General features: G+C 41.5%; 2 protein-coding genes across 8 annotated transcripts in view; one reads left to right on the forward strand and one right to left on the reverse strand.

Moving 5' to 3' along the window:
- Positions 1 to 8,146, forward strand: part of coro2ba (coronin, actin binding protein, 2Ba) — a 51,793-nt gene extending 43,647 nt beyond the window's left edge. For all 6 annotated transcript variants that reach the window (XM_030413762.1, XM_030413759.1, XM_030413758.1 and 3 more), the window contains 5 exons: positions 1,012 to 1,108; positions 1,346 to 1,458; positions 1,635 to 1,725; positions 2,581 to 2,720; positions 3,520 to 8,146. In XM_030413762.1, coding sequence (XP_030269622.1) covers positions 1,012 to 1,108; positions 1,346 to 1,458; positions 1,635 to 1,725; positions 2,581 to 2,720; positions 3,520 to 3,654 — 576 coding nt within the window. In that variant the 3' untranslated portion in view covers positions 3,655 to 8,146. The remainder of the gene's footprint in view (positions 1 to 1,011; positions 1,109 to 1,345; positions 1,459 to 1,634; positions 1,726 to 2,580; positions 2,721 to 3,519) is intronic.
- On the reverse strand, positions 6,714 to 14,005 carry LOC115579978 (acidic (leucine-rich) nuclear phosphoprotein 32 family, member A). 2 transcript variants are annotated; one of them, XM_030413766.1, is made up of 7 exons: positions 13,809 to 14,005; positions 10,643 to 10,792; positions 10,436 to 10,558; positions 10,154 to 10,352; positions 9,949 to 10,064; positions 9,805 to 9,859; positions 6,714 to 7,968 (listed from the first exon to the last, which is right to left on the reverse strand). In XM_030413766.1, the coding sequence occupies exons 1-7, from the start codon at positions 13,860 to 13,862 to the stop codon at positions 7,901 to 7,903; spliced, it is 765 nt and encodes a 254-aa protein (XP_030269626.1). In that variant the 5' UTR covers positions 13,863 to 14,005; the 3' UTR covers positions 6,714 to 7,900. The 2 variants fall into 2 exon arrangements, with proteins under 2 accessions (XP_030269626.1, XP_030269625.1); XM_030413765.1 differs by lacking the exon at positions 13,809 to 14,005 and adding an exon at positions 13,232 to 13,589.
- Positions 14,006 to 15,589: the final 1,584 nt, after the last annotated feature.

A 15,589-nucleotide genomic window follows, 5' to 3' on the forward strand; every position in this document is an offset into this window, starting at 1 on the left:
TTTCATCATTCTGAATAATAATAAAACGAATGAAACTGATGGTGTAGTGTACACAGGTGTGTAGGAGAGGTACAGGCAGAAACTCCACACACAGAAATGTAATAAAACATCTTGGTCACAGTCTTAGAAAGACAATAACATCGTGACAGATCTGATATTGCTCTGTTGGTGTTGCTCCTACAACATCATAATTAATGTTGCTCCAGGACCAGTCATGCTGTTGTGATGTTATTGTGTTCAAACTCGTGTTGGTGATATTTCATAGTCCCAGTAGAGGCCCCGTTGTCATATCTTACCTCACCTCATCTTATCTTATCTCATCTTATCTTATCTTATCTTATCTTATCTTATCTTATCTTATCTTATCTTATCTTATCTTATCTTATCTCATCTTATCTTATCTAAAGCTATGACATTAGAGAACCATGATCGATCAGTTACAGTGGTGCTCCAGGAACAACACCAACACAGATATATCAGATTGTTCCTCACAGGGTTTTAGACAATCAGTGCAGATTTAGTTGTCAGCTTTACAAAGGTAAATATGTCCCTTTTGTAGCCATGAGAACATTCATGCATATACCTCATTTACGGTGATAAATGACCAAGAGAGCTCAACAGGGCAGCCTTATAACTAAACATCTAGAAAAGGAGAAGTGAGTCATAAGTGAACAGAACAAACAGATCGAAGTAATAACACAAAGATGAATACACAAAAACAGAGGCGACCGAGGCGCTCCATGTGACTGTGGAGTGCCTCCATCACTGAAACACAGTCGTATATCTGTTATGTTCTCTGTAAATGAGAGCAGTTTGCTGAATGTCTTTGCAAAATGTAAGATTTCAAGTATCTGTCATAACAAAGTCACACATTTCCCCACATGTTAAAACAACACAATACTCTGAGTGCTGTGAGGTTTTAGATTATTAGATGATAAATGACATGGTTGACACGTCCAGAAGCTTCTTCCTGAACTGTGATGTAACAGCCATGATCTGGTGTCCTGACAGGGGGACGGCAACATCCGTTACTTTGAGATTACGACAGAGAAGCCGTACCTGCAGTACCTGATGGAGTTCCGGTCCCCGGCGCCACAGAAAGGACTAGGTAAGTCATTTGTCCCTCAGTGACATATGATCTCCCCCGCTTAGTGCAGAATCAGCATCAGCAGGTTTTAGAGACAGTAGAGACTTTGGCTGAAACAAAGAGCCACATATTTTAAATATTCCCTCATTATAGATCTATAAGCTTCTCTAACTGGCCATATTCCACCAGGCTGACTTCACTGGTCGGCTATGAATTCTGGGAAGTCATTTCAACACACACCTCTGATGTTGCCTGCAGGTGTGATGCCAAAGCATGGGCTGGATGTGGGAGCCTGCGAGGTGTTCCGCTTCTACAAACTTGTCACCCTGAAGGGTTTGATCGAGCCGATTTCGATGATTGTGCCTCGAAGGGTGAGTACGTGAACTAGAGAGTGTAATCAACTGATTTGATTCTCTGATTAGGAATCCTTTCAAACCCAAGCAGAGCTGTTTGACAGTGCAATTTAACCTCTTTTCCCTCCAAATATTAGATATCAACTATGTAAGATCTGATCAATAACATGAATGTGGTGTTTCCTGGTTCACAGTCCGACACCTACCAGGAGGACATCTACCCCATGACAGCAGGAACAGAACCGGCACTGTCCGCCAGTGAGTGGCTGAGCGGCATTAACAGAGGTAACATCTCTGTGATTATGTTTTACTGCTTCAAAGGTTTCAGACAACATTTTAACAGAAGCACATGTTCTATTTTTCGCAATTATGAAGCACGTTTTTTAAGTTTTTTTGATTAATCGATGAGCTGTTTCGTCTTTAAGAGGTCAGAAAATGGTGAAAAGTGTCGATCAGTGTTTCCCCAGAGACCAAGATGGCGTCCACTAACATCTTGTTTTGTCCTGAACCTGAATTTCAAATAGTTGCGATTCATTTGAAAGTCAGAAACTGACCGATTAATTGTTGCCACTCTGAATCCCCGAGTCTTTCTCTCTTGTTGTGTTCTCCGTTGCCAACTCTCTCACACAGTCTCACTGAACATATGGCTTCCATTGTCACCAACACTGTGCACACTCCCACAGATACTCACTTCTAATTAAGATCATACAACTTAAACCAGCTCTGATTAGCATTTTCACTGGGTTTTTAAATAAAGTGTGAGCAGGAAGGGTTTTTTTTTTTGTTTTCATCTCCACTGTTCAGTCTGTCAGTGTGTCTGCTCTGACCATCATTGTATCTTAGAACAAAGGGCACAAGCTGTCTTTTAAAGGACAGCGTTACCTTCTCTGATGTGGAAATAATTCATTGCTCATCAAACACTCCCAACGCTCTAGACTCCAGTGTGAAGGCCAGTTTGTAGATGACCAGAAGATGTCCACAAGCTAAAAAGCCGTCCCAATTAAAGGAATTAGACACACCCAGTTGAAGAGCAGCACGGAAGCAATAATAGCTTCCCTGTGGTGATCTGTGGAGGAGTTAAGCCTCTTTGTGTTGGTTTTCCCATGTTTAGCAGTGTTTTTGGTCCTTTGTGTGAAACAGACCCAGTCCTGATGTCCCTGAAGGACGGCTACCACCGGCCAAACCAGTTAGTGTTCAAGGCCCCGGTGAAGGAGAAGAAGAGTGTGGTGGTGAATGGGATTGACCTGCTGGAGAACGTCCCGCCCAGGACAGAGAACGAGGTACATGGAGAACAGGAGCAGGAAGTCCTCAGAGCTCTGACGGCGGAGGGAAACACACACCGTTCTGTTTTCTCAAGTGTTGTGTGCTCTGAAGTTTTGCTGTGTTGTGTCGTTACTTTAAGATTTTTCTCACCACAGTATGTTTGAATTCACTGGATGATTCAGCTCGTTTATCACGACCATCACAACCAGCTCCTGAACAACACCTGTGAAATCAGTTACAAACAGGCAAAGTTATAGCTCTTGAACTCGTCCTAATATACTCTAGTATAATAATATATACCCTAATATACTGCTTTTCATATATCACTGTCTTTTTGTTATGTATTTCAAAAATACAAGCTGCAAATTGGAGACAGTTATCATTTTAGCTTCTCTGTGTTAATTCTAAATAGGATGGGGATGAGTTTTGATATTTTGGTAGAATTTGGATCCCAATGCCAGATTATCTGGACTTTCTGGACTGGTAGTCAGTTTATTGCATGAAGAAGATGACAAACTAACAGACTAATTGAACGTAAGTGTAAAAGCCAAATGCCAGAAAGTCAGGATGATTTTACTAACTGAGTTCAATCTTGACCTGGAAAACAATCTCACCTCGAGGTCCATGCTCTCTTAATTATATCACAAATATGTTATAATCATCAGTGTTATGTGGTTTAAAAGGTTTAAACAGCAGGATAATGAATCCATACTTTAGGACTCCCTGCACATTCGCCACATGTTCCTCCTCGCCGTTCACGCCTGCTTGTTGAAGTGTGTTTGTTTCATGTGTGAGCGTCTGTCTTTCTCCACGTAGCTCCTGCGGATGTTCTTCCGGCAGCAGGATGAGTTGCGGCGGCTGAAGGAGGAGCTGACCACCAAGGACGTGCGAATACGCCAACTGGAGCTGGAGCTCAACAACCTGAAGAACGTTAGCCCCAACAACGTCTGACCTCTGACCTCTGACCTCTCAGCCTCCTGGACTGGCAAAGCTGCTTCCTTTGCCCCCCAACTCTGACCTCCAACGAGCTTCTGAGCCCTCCCGCCCCTCTCTTTTATATATCATAACTTCATTCCTGCTGCCCTGCGTAGTGCACACGATAACATGATAGCTGTTGGATAAAGTCTTAACTGGTGCAATTACTGGATTATTGTAATAATTAAATAAATGATAAGTAATGGAGGCAAGGCGGCGTTCATTGATCGCCACCTTAACAGGAAGTCGATGAGAGGGAAGGTTTAAGATCCAATCAATGAGGTATTATCTGTGTTTATACAATTTAATATTCCTGATCCAGCACGCTCTCCAGTGCTCAGATCAGTTATAGTGATCTCCTGTGTGTTTATTCACTCTGCCCCCCCCTCCTCGTCATTCACATGGCAATACGTTGATCACCATGCAAAGGAGCCCCGACACTCGTCCTCCTGTTCCGACCGAACCATCATCCTGTGATCGCTCTTTGCTGAGGCAGAACTGGAGGATAAAAAGACTGCCACACTGGCTCCTGTTTCTCTCCCCTAAGGCCTTAGACCCTGCTGCAGACACAGATTGCAGCGAGCTGCAGCATCCTCTTAAAATGGCTGACGTGAAGTGGTTTTGCAACTGACAGACGAGACGAGCTTTTGCAGAAATGGATCACGTTTTCCCACAGAGCTGCTTTCCCCCTGCGTCTTCTCTCACTTACGAATGTCGTTGGCTGTAAATTTACTTCACAATACTGACATATAGCTACACAGATGCAGTCGTTCTTCCCAAGGAATGTGGATAGTTCACTCACTGGAGGTGCTTCATTCTTTATTTAAAGGAGGGAAAGCAGCGGGGGGACGTGGATCCAGAGGTGGAGGACCGCAAAACTACTCGAATATAGTCTCAAGGGAAGCTTCGCTGGCTGTTCTTGGTTTTTAGGGCTAATTTTGAGGATGGGAGGGTTATGTATATTTGCTTCTATTTATTTGTCACACTTTACCTTTTTAGCTAATAACATGTATATTTGTTAATCCCTTTGTTTTTGTACGACGTGGCTGCGCAAGTTAATGATTGTGATGCTTGATAGATTTTTTTGCTGAACCTTTCTGGTTGAAACGGTGCAAGATGTGTGTGACACTGTACCTGCAACGGTATTAGTTCTTCGACTCCAACGACATAACTTCACATAAGTTATAAACATGTATTCTTGCCTCCTCCTAACAGTACAGAAAACTGAAATAATAACCATCCTTTTACATTTAAACTAAGTATATCACTATAACTGAACAGTGTTGACCTGTAGATGTGTGTGTTGCTCTAGAGACTCCGGTTCATCGCCCTCTGCACTTGTACCATCAACAGACTTTAGGCCTGATTACAGTTTAAAGGCCTTTGTTTTACCACTGAGCTGTATTTTTGTCTGCAGACTGAAGTTTTAAGAGAAAAGGACACTGGATCAACATTTGATTGTGCCGCCCAGGTTCAAGCAGCTACCAGAAAGATGCTGCTGAACATGCGTCTTTAATCCAGGTTCAGTCAGATTCAGCCGGTTAGTGCTGTTTCTGCTCTTGGTGGTCAAAGAAGAGGAAAAGATGAATTGTCTGCTGGTGTAGCATGAATGGATCTGATGCCCAAAGGAAGTAGAATATAAGTGAAGGACTGAAGGACACACGTCTCACATCTTCAGTTAAAACAATCAGAATAAAAACCCTTTGAAGGTAGACTGGAACCAATGACAGTCATGGTAAACAGGTGTGTGTGTTTTGCAGGAGAAATTAAAAGGCTACTGAAAGTAAACAGGTGGAAAAAGGACCAGAGGCGAATCAGCTGCAGAGGACAAACGGGTGAAGTTGCCGGTGGAGTGATGCCGTGTCAGGTGATCTCATGTACAGTAGGAATAAAATCCACCATTGAACTGTTGCAGGACAGAAAAGCTTTCATTCTTTTTAAAGATTCACATTTTTCCTCTTACCTGTAGCGCTGTTTACGGATCTAGATTGTTTTGCCATGACTTGACAACTTTTGGAGATAATAAAGATGTTTTCCTTCTCGCAAACGTTAATGGATCTCAGACGGCGTTCAGCTCGTGGGTCACTCAAGATGAACCACAGTGCCTGTAGTGAGCAGTTTCATGTTGGAACTATTGAAGTGTCACTGCGCTAAAGAAGAACACATCCACTCATTGTGACAGGCATCTTATCCAATTAGTAGATGCACACTTCCTTCTGCACAGTGATACAGAAAGAAAATAGTTCCTACATGAAACAACAAAGTGTGAATTATTTTGAGTCACAGGCTCGTGGAGATAAGGAGACATTTACTGCTGAGTTTTTTAAAAGCATCATTTTGTCTTTTTTTGAGCACCATGAGCTGAGTGCCATCTGAGATCCATTGTATCTGAAGGAGAACAGTCGTGATTAATAAAAAGCACTGCAGGTAAGAGGAAAGATGTTTTAGTTTCTGTTTGTGGAGGACTGAAACTGACTAAATGTATTCTGCTGCAGCAGTCAGTGGCCCCTTTAATGAACATGATGAAGCAGATATTGACAAAGAAATGTTAAAATAAAATAAAGAATTAGATACATTTCTAAAAATTAAGAAAATGAATGAATAAATAGAAAATGAAGTGATAAATAGTTGAATCAATACAACAGGTAAATTGAAGCAGAGATATCAAGTTATATCACATTTAATAAACTAAATAATGCCTAAATGTAATATCTATATCATCTTTGTTGCATTTAATGGCATTTATATATTTATTTTGGAATTTAACAGTTTCAGTCCTCCATAAAATGACTGAAACTCTCCTTGTACATTGATTACCTTTTAGAGGAACAAGTAAAACCCAACGTTTATCTTTAATGAGCGTAGTTTGGTCCCAGGTGGTACTGTAGGTCTTGTCGTCCGTCTGCTGTGAGAAAATACATCCTTGTTCAACTTTTCACGTAGAGAAACAAAATGATCACACCTGACGACTCGAACCTGGAGCTCGTGTATATACACCTTACTGCTGTACAAGGACCACAACGCCACACAACACATATATAAAAAGGGATTTATTGAAGTGAATGGGAGGAAAAAAGAAACAATTTTGGCTGATGACAGTGGATTTAACATAGAGTGAAAAATCACTGAGGTAGGCCAATTTGACCATGACGCATAATAGTGAAAACAGTCCAAGTAACTGACCGTTTTCCAGAGTTTACACTTTGAAACAATACATTTTCAATGCACATACGTTGCGGCTGTAACCTCCATTTATATCAAGTACTTCTCTACACTACCACCACAAATCAAACATTGCCACCTGTGTGTCACAGAAAGGAACATGGAGAAAGCGATAAATGACTTCTGATGTCAAACAGTTCTCTTTATGGAAAGATTATGCATACAAAGTTATGTTCAAATTCAAGAAATGTCACACTGCGTTACTTTAGATAAAGCAGCATACATATTTAATATCTTATTACAAGTCATAGTTTCACCTCAGTTGTCTGTTCAATGTCTGCCGTCATCAAAGAGAATACAAAAAAATAGATTTGGTCATTATTTACAAGAACACGTAATTTCCGAACTATCAAAGCTGAGGGTTGAAGGAGGAGGAGCGGCTTTGACAAGGGCAGACATTTTTTTTTTTGTTATGGTTTAAAAATATGCCCTGTGAGGGTCACACTGTGCATGTTCAGACACAAGTTTCACACCAGGACAGCAGAGAGTATTGGCATACTGGTGACACTACAAATACATAACTTACATTTAAAAAAAACAGAAAGTACAATGCAAAAATAAGTTTAAGACGAGGAGAGGACAGCCATACATGAAATCCAGTAGTTGACTTTAAAATGTATTAGACATGCACTCTTTTTTTTGTTTCGTTTTGTTTTTTCTTTTGAAGGGGGGGTCTTAAAATACGTCAGAAACTGGTCTTACACAAACGGTGAGAAAACAAAAAACATTTCTGAAAAAGGTTTTTCTTTGCTAATATTCGTTATTACAAAATTGGTGTCCACGAAGCAGTTAAAAGTGGACCGTAAAGACTGGAACACAGGAGAATCAAAGGTACATAAATTTAACTTATTTCTCCAGACAACCCCGTCTACCTGACTGGCCGATAACAAAAACCACTCCTACTGCAATATGAAACTGGGGGAAAAATACATGGGGCCGTTGGGAAGTGACTAGGAGATACAAGTTTAAAACAGTTCACAACTTAGCTTCGAGAGGACTCTCAATCGTCCTCATCTTCCTCCCCTTCTTCATCCAGTTCCCTTTTTCTCTTCTGACCTCGCTCTTCTTCTAGAAAACAAAGAGGCGCATTTAAAGACACAAACACCACAGAATGTTTCCTGGTGAACTTCTCTTTCAGGTTAATGCGTTGTGACGACAGCAATGCTGGCTCCAACTGTACGCAGTTTTCACATTACAAGACAGATTTACGTCGCTTTGTGATGGACAATAAAGATTTTCTGAATCAGCCGAGTCCCAAATCTGTACTATGTACTAACTGTTTGCTTGGTTTAGAGCTGGGACACATATCCTGTGTGAGCATACAGCCTGTCACCTGTTATTCTCTTCATGTCTCAGAGATATTCTACAGATAAGGACATTCAAATTGTAGTGGAATGCCGGTGTGATGTCAATATGACTGTCCACTGATACATTTCTGGGCAATTTTTGCAGAGAAGCGCCTGATGTTGAAAAGAATTACAAGGCTTCAACAGACTTAACATGGGCGCAAAATTAAAAGCAAGATGTTCGGCCACGTGCAGCTCAGCAGGATATGTTGCCCGGTCGTTGGAGGGTGTAGTATGTTCAAACAAGCGACAGATTTAAGTAATCTCGAAACAGAATAAAAAAAATTCCAAGACATTTAGGAGCTTCCAGCTAACAGTCGGTGCAGTTGGTGTTAAAACAGCTCCAGTAACACCTCAACACTTCAGAAGAAAAAAAAATACTTTTCTCACATTGGTAAAAACACATTTTCTGCTTCTCCGTTAGGTCTGATTGCCTTGTGCTCTACACAAAATGTATATCCTGTTAGCACAAAAACAGTTGGAGGTTTCCTGTGGAGTAGCACCGCGGAGCAGTGTTTATAAGTGTGTTGTTTGTATCGTGCACATGTGGGAGGACACACAGGCAGTTGCACAAGTAAGTGGGCAGCGTAGTACAAATAGGAAGCGAAAATCCTGCCTGTGTTTATGGAGACACTCTATTAATGTTTATGTTCCATGCTGCTGTTGCTGCACATCACCTGGAGCACTGAGCTAGTTTGAGCAGACTTGTATGCAAGAAACGTAGGATTAAACCTGTCATGATAACTACTTTTTGTTGGATGAGCACAATTAATTTTTAATTTTTTAACATTAAGACATTGGAAATGGAGTGTGAATTTTTTAAAAAAAAAGGTGCAATATGTATAAATGTCTGCCTGTTGCTGTTAGCTCGTAACCGTGCAGCTAGCAGTCATATCCATGGACTCTTCCTGGGCTGGAAGATTGGAGCAGCGGGGCAGTGTCGGTGTTGTTTACTATCACCTCTCAAGGTACAAACTGGCTAGGGGCTAGCTGGTTAACCAGGATAAGTGTACCCTCCGAGGCTGCGAATCGGCAGACCAAAACACCCCCCCATTTTACGGCCTCTGTCTAAAACCGCGGACCTAGCCGCCAAAAGGACGGGCAAATTGGCGGCTTGCTGCCCTGTCTAAAAACGACTACTGTTATTTCTTCCGATTCTGTTTTAATTTCAATTTGAGTTTAGTTCATATTTGAATGTTTTAAACTAAACTTCTGACAAATTGGAAATTTAAAAATACCCAAAAGAAGTATTACATAAACAAACAAAGAAAATGATAAATAAAATGTGAAAAAATGAATCAGTAGTCTAAGTAGTAGCGGGGACGACCCCGCTAGTTATGGCATCAAATGTCGGTGATACTCTTTTGTAAACAAAATGTGAACAATAAGTTGATAATGTAATTATTGTGACACGCCTACATATGATTGTAGAAAACTGCCCAGCATTTATAATGATGACTACTTGCATACTAACAATACAAATGTAATGATCCATACACTGTATGAAACTGGGAGGCACCTTCAGAGGTAAAGTCAGCCACTGTTCTGTTTTACTCACCTTCATCATCTTCATCATCGACCTCTCTGTCGTTCAAATCTTCTTCCTCTTCCTCCTTTTTAAGAAGACAAAGTTAGTCAAGATATTTCAGACGGAACACTTTTACATTTACCAAATGAAAAATCGAATTTATTCTCATCCCACCTCTCCACTGAGGTCCTCCTCTTCTTCCTCTTCATTTTCCTCTTCATCCTCCTCTCCCTCCTCTTCCTCCTCGTCTCCTGGTGCTGTATCTTCATCGTACTCCTCCTCGTCTACATCTGGGTGAAAGCAGTTGGGGTAGGGTTAGCATTAGCATGCTAAAGAGAAGCTAGAAAGAACAAAGGTGTCCACATGACCTCTGACTCACCATCTTCATCGTCCTCGTCATCGTCCAAACCCTCTGCGTACACCTCGGCGTCAGAGTCTGGTGCCTCTTTGTCGTCTTTGTCGTAGCCGTCCAGGTACGTGAGCTGGGGTAGTAGCTTGAACACGTTGTCTCTATATTCGTTCAGGTTTGTCACTTCACAGTTAAACAGATCTAGGCTTTTCAGCGTCCCCAATTCTTTCTGCCAAAAGAAAAATCGAGTTTGATGAATAATACAGCCGGCTGCATCATATCAAGTACTGTTTTAGAAGCACTCTCACTTACCAACGGTTCTATTGTGCTGAGGTCTTTAATCTTGTTTCCACTGAGGTTGAGATGTGTGAGGTTGGGGCATTTTGCTGCCAGAACTTCCAACCCTCCTGAGATCCGGTTATCGCTGAGTTCAAGCTGTTGATCAATCAAACCATCAAAATAATGTAAAACCTTAAAGCCTTAAACATTTATCCTTGTTCTACGTAGAGAGACACCCACCTTTTTGAGTTTATTTAGCTTCGGCAAGTGGGCGACTGTCGTCAGTCCAACGTTAATTGTGCTTAGAAACTCCAGCTCCTCAAATTCGTCTGTTAGACCTTCGATCTTTCCTTCATTTGAGCGACAGTTGTCTAGCACAAGTTCTTTGACCTGAAGAACAAACAGAAACATCTCGTCAGAATGTGTCAAATTAATATAAATAGATGAAAATACGTCAAGGGTCAGAGTTCTTTGTCCGGACATTTCAAGGTTAAAACTTTGTTGAAAAACGTTTGGTTTTAGTCTTATGCTTTAATTCCCAGCGGTGAATGTGACTTTACTTTTAAGTGTCACTTTGGACTTCACTGTCTGCCAACTGAACAGACTGTGAAAATAGTAATGTAGTATTTGGCACATTAAATCAATTGTGTTTCAGCTTTTGGAAAGCTCAACATGTTCTATTCAACCATTTTTCCTGACTAGGCTTCATATTTTAGAGAGTTAAATTAGGGAGCAAGCAAACACAGATTGATCTACATTCATAGAATCTTAAGACTGTATCTGTTCTCAAGTAGCTTATGTTATATTTACTCAAGTGTTTGTACCAGAGTGTCGCCATTTATTGACACTTTATACGACAGTGTATTTTTTTCCTCCATACAAAATATATAAACCAGCTTGTAACATAATGATCGTTGACCTATATATCAAACTGCCATGCAAACTATAAAGTAGAGCTACCACCATTGGTCAATTCATCAATTAGTCGATCAAAGGAAATTTTGATGCCAACTATTTTGATAATCACTAAGTAAATCAAGGAGAAATGTCAAACAATTGCTGTTTCCAAACCCGCAGTGTGAGGTCTTGATGCTTTGGACTGCTGGTTGGACAAATAAATCAAATCTTAAGACCTTTATAGACTAAACGATTGATCGATTAACTGGAAAAATAATGAGCTGATTTGTCTGGAGAGAAATTATCTGTTAGTTGCAGCCCTAATACAAAGTAGTGAAAAGTGGCACTATGTAGTTTTGGAGTAGAAATTAAAAGTTAAAATTTCTATATTTATGTTGTTAATGAAGCAATAGTACAAACTCAGAAATATTTTTTTTTCCATGAGTGAATAAACAAGCTATTTTCAGAGGAGAATAAGGTCCCAGAACACTCTTTGAAGCTAGAACGGTGGCAGGGTCCGCCACATATTAACAAAGGAAAACAGAAAGAAACTGTGTTGTCCTCCGAGGTCAGTTTGTTAACTCGGTCATGAAAACAAAGAGACTTTGTTCATTTAGTTTGTTGAGACATACATAAAGAGCTTTCCCTGCTCATTAAAAGTTCTTACGCAAAACTACATATAGTAGCATCACAATCGGCTCTGCGGTGAAGACATGATAATAATCCTGCTTTCAAGTTCACATAGTACTGACAATCTAATAATGTAGGCTATATATATATATAAAATTGAATAAATAAATAATTACATGTATATGTAATAATATAAACATTATTGTTGATGAATAATGGGCTAGTTGTGACTTTATAATATATAATACAATATAATATTTTTCATTTTAAAGGAGTATTTATTTTATTGTAAGCTATTTTCTATTGCTATTACGTATCTATACTTCTCTTTACACTGTTTAAGGTTAAAAAAGCATGCATAAACGTCACATTAAATTAAAAAAATTTAACACAAATGCTAAATTCTGTCGAATATTAATACAAATGTTGTTACATGAAGGTAGTCCTACAGGAGCAGCTACACAAAGGCATCACAGCCTGCACTACAGTATGTCAGCGGATTGATATCTCATTAGTGTGATATGGTCACAGGTGCGCTGTTATCGGATATTTTACCGCGGCCTTGAACGTGACTCAGCCAATCAGCACCGAGGACCGGAACTATAAACACCACCGTCCATCACCAGATCAATACTCCGTTCACACATGTCATCAAGTATCGCGATGCACTGGCTCGGCTCTCACTACGTAAATATCACATTTAGCTTCTTTTCCAGTCCGAGCAGATGTAACGCGACGGTTCGGAGGCGTTTGTTTCCGCCCGGTACCGAGCTGAAGTGTAATGAGAGCTGTGCGTGAGTGAAACAGACCTACGAGTCGTGCACAGGGTCATTTGTGAGTAGGAGGGGCAGCCGAGGCAGATTAGATAGCTGCCAGGCAAACGTTTCATTGTGTCTCGCGCTAAACAGTTGCCGATTGGATCGATGGCGTGTATAGACTACTAGTAATCCGAAGGTATGATCAATCGATCGTCATGTGTGTCGAGTGAACGGGATGTTCGCGGTGTTTCGGATTGCCTTTGTTTCTCGGTAAAATGGCGGCTTGTCCTAGATCTGGAAAAGTGGAGCAACAGCGCGGCTCGACGATTTGTTGTCATTGTGTGTCTCGGCCGCGCGTCGACGCCGACAGAGCCTCGATGAGCCAAGTGAGCGAACCCCGAGCCGTTCCAGAACCGAGCGGGAGTGTGTTTGTGTGCCTCGCGCCGCCGTGTTCTCGAGTAACGGTCCGTGCTATCGCCGGCGCCGCTTCCTCCGGCCCGTCCGTGCTCCTCGGCTCGGCTCGGCTCGGCGGCTGCGGGCTCACCAGTGTGAGCTGCTCCGTGTTCAATACGCCTCCTGCACAAATAAACGAGCCCGTCCGGACAGTTCTGAGCGGCTGTACGTGCAGGATGCGGTTCGGATGGAGGCTGTGATCTTTATGCATCACTGATAATGTCATGACTTTGAGTATCCGCATCCTTAACGCGCCAAGTGCTCGGCTCGAACGTGTCGGTGTGAAAGGTGTTCTCCCGTCACAGCGCATCAGACGCCGAGTCAACAACAACAACACGAGCGGGTTTAAAAACGAGACGCTGCGTTCGTAGATGAAAAGTTACAAATATGGCTCCTCGCACGGCTCCTTGTTTATACCGCTGGCTCGAGAAGCGGTGCTGCATCTCTAACTGCTCATCACAAACGTGATGCTGGAGCCGAACAAAAGTTCCGCCAGCGTCCCCGCAGCACCTGCCGGCTGTAAACACGCTCCCGGCAATGTGACCCGAGCTCTCCATCATCTTTTAACTTGTAAGAAACTTTGAGTCCCCACGCCAAGACATCACACGAAGGATTCTCCATTAGCTGAGTGTGAGACGGTACCGAGCGAGATGTGAGGTCCAACTTACGTCTGACGGAGTGCGGTTCCGCAACTCTAGGTGAATTCTTTTCTTCATGTCCATCCTGGATCCGCGCGCCCGGGATATGATACACACTTTTACAAAATTACTGCAAATGCAACTAGCAGCTCCAGAACAGACTGCTGTTGTTCATTCAAACTTGATCCGCTCGGTGGGCGGGAGCTCGGCTCGGGATTGTCGTCACCGCCGACCAATGGCAGCGGCCGAATGAAGAGGGAACGGATTTACAGACGCACGGGCCAATGGAGCCTCCCCTTTTAAACTGGGTGGGGTTTTGTTGTCGAAGTTTGGCTGTTTGTTAACTTCAGTTTACATGTTTAATGTCTCACACAGAGGTGTAACACTGAGCACACATGTCTGTCAGAGTGTCAGCCTCAGCACCAGACCTCCACTGGACCTCAGGTTCTGATGGTCAGAGCTGGGGGTGATGTGGAGCTCTTATTTATTGTCATTAAACAACGTGCACACAACACATTCGTCCTAATGTTTACAACACAAGAGCAACAGAGTAAGAACAACAGAAGAAAATCACTCCAATAAAGGAATTTTAAAATGATATGTGACACAAACAAGATGTTTTAATCAAACCTCTGAAGCAGGACTGGTTTAAATTAATAAATAATTATTATAAGATAATACTTTATTAGTCTCACAACAGGGAAACTTGTGTTAATACAGTAGCAGGGGCGTCCCTAAGAGTGCAAAACATCTGGGGCTTTGGCCCCGCAAACAGTGTTGCCTCAGTTACCTTGATAAAGTAATCTGATTACTCCTTTAAAAAGTAACTTGGTTAATTTACTGATTACTTGTTGTTAAAAGTAACTAAGTTAGATTACAAGTCATTTTATTTGTCACATCCAGCAACTGCCGACAACACCCCCACCGCCTCAACATAAAAATGACAACAGGTTTTGCTAATACTCACTTTATTGGAAGTGCATTTTAAACAGTAACCAAGCACGGTATTGATAGTAGTAGGGATCTTGTTTATTATGGCACTAAACGAGGGCGAGTCAACCGTGTTTAAGGGCAGCATTTCCTCTACGACGTACTGCCCGACCAACTCCTTCAACCATAGTGTTTTTGAAGCTTGATAGTACTTTGTCACCAGCACAGAGTGTACAACGAACCTTAATATTCTCATCTTTAGCTGACACAAACTCAAAACAATGACTGTATTTCCAGCTAGAAAACATGCATCTCTCTCCTCCCTCCTTTGTTGTTTGTGTTTGTGTCACTGCGTGGTGTTACACATGAGTTGTCCTCATGCTGAAAAAGTGACTTGTCGTGTATGCAGCATCACTACCCGAGACGCAAGAAGAAAGCAAAAAATAAATATTTTCACTAAGGAAAATGACAAAAATAACAGTGACGCACAGTGATTTAGTAAGTAACTTCAATCTGATTTCTGGTTTGGAAATATTAACGTGTTAGATTACTCGTTACTGAAAAAAGTGGTCAGATTAGTAACGCATTACTGGCATCACAGAGTCTTTTTTTAACGGCAGTCTGGGAAATTTTGAAAATTGGGCTGTTAAAAATGCAATTTCAGCAGAGTTTGAGAAGGAAAGGAAGGCCAATCGTTGGGGTCCTCATCGTCATATTTTAATCACAAATAAAGCTAATTTTCCCTCACTATAGGCCTACGGAGTAATGTTTACGTTTATTTACGTATATTATAAGACCTGTGCTGTGTGTATAGGCTATTAGAGCAGGTAGAACATCCCTATTATAATTTCTTTGCTTTATTGTCTATCTGCATTAGGCCT

The sequence above is a fragment of the Sparus aurata genome, chromosome 4 (assembly GCF_900880675.1).
Source record: "Sparus aurata chromosome 4, fSpaAur1.1, whole genome shotgun sequence".
Classification (NCBI taxonomy): domain Eukaryota; kingdom Metazoa; phylum Chordata; class Actinopteri; order Spariformes; family Sparidae; genus Sparus; species Sparus aurata.

Excerpts from the sequence above, each read along its gene's own strand:
- LOC115579978 (XM_030413765.1), bottom strand. The coding sequence starts at position 13,450 with ATGCGCTGTGACGGGAGAACACCTTTCACACCGACACGTTCGAGCCGA. Across the intron at positions 10,559-10,642 it reads AGCTAAATAAACTCAAAAAG|CTTGAACTCAGCGATAACCG; the intron begins GTGGGTGTCTCT and ends ATTGATCAACAG. Across the intron at positions 10,065-10,153 it reads TGACGAGGACGATGAAGATG|ATGTAGACGAGGAGGAGTAC; the intron begins GTGAGTCAGAGG and ends GCTTTCACCCAG.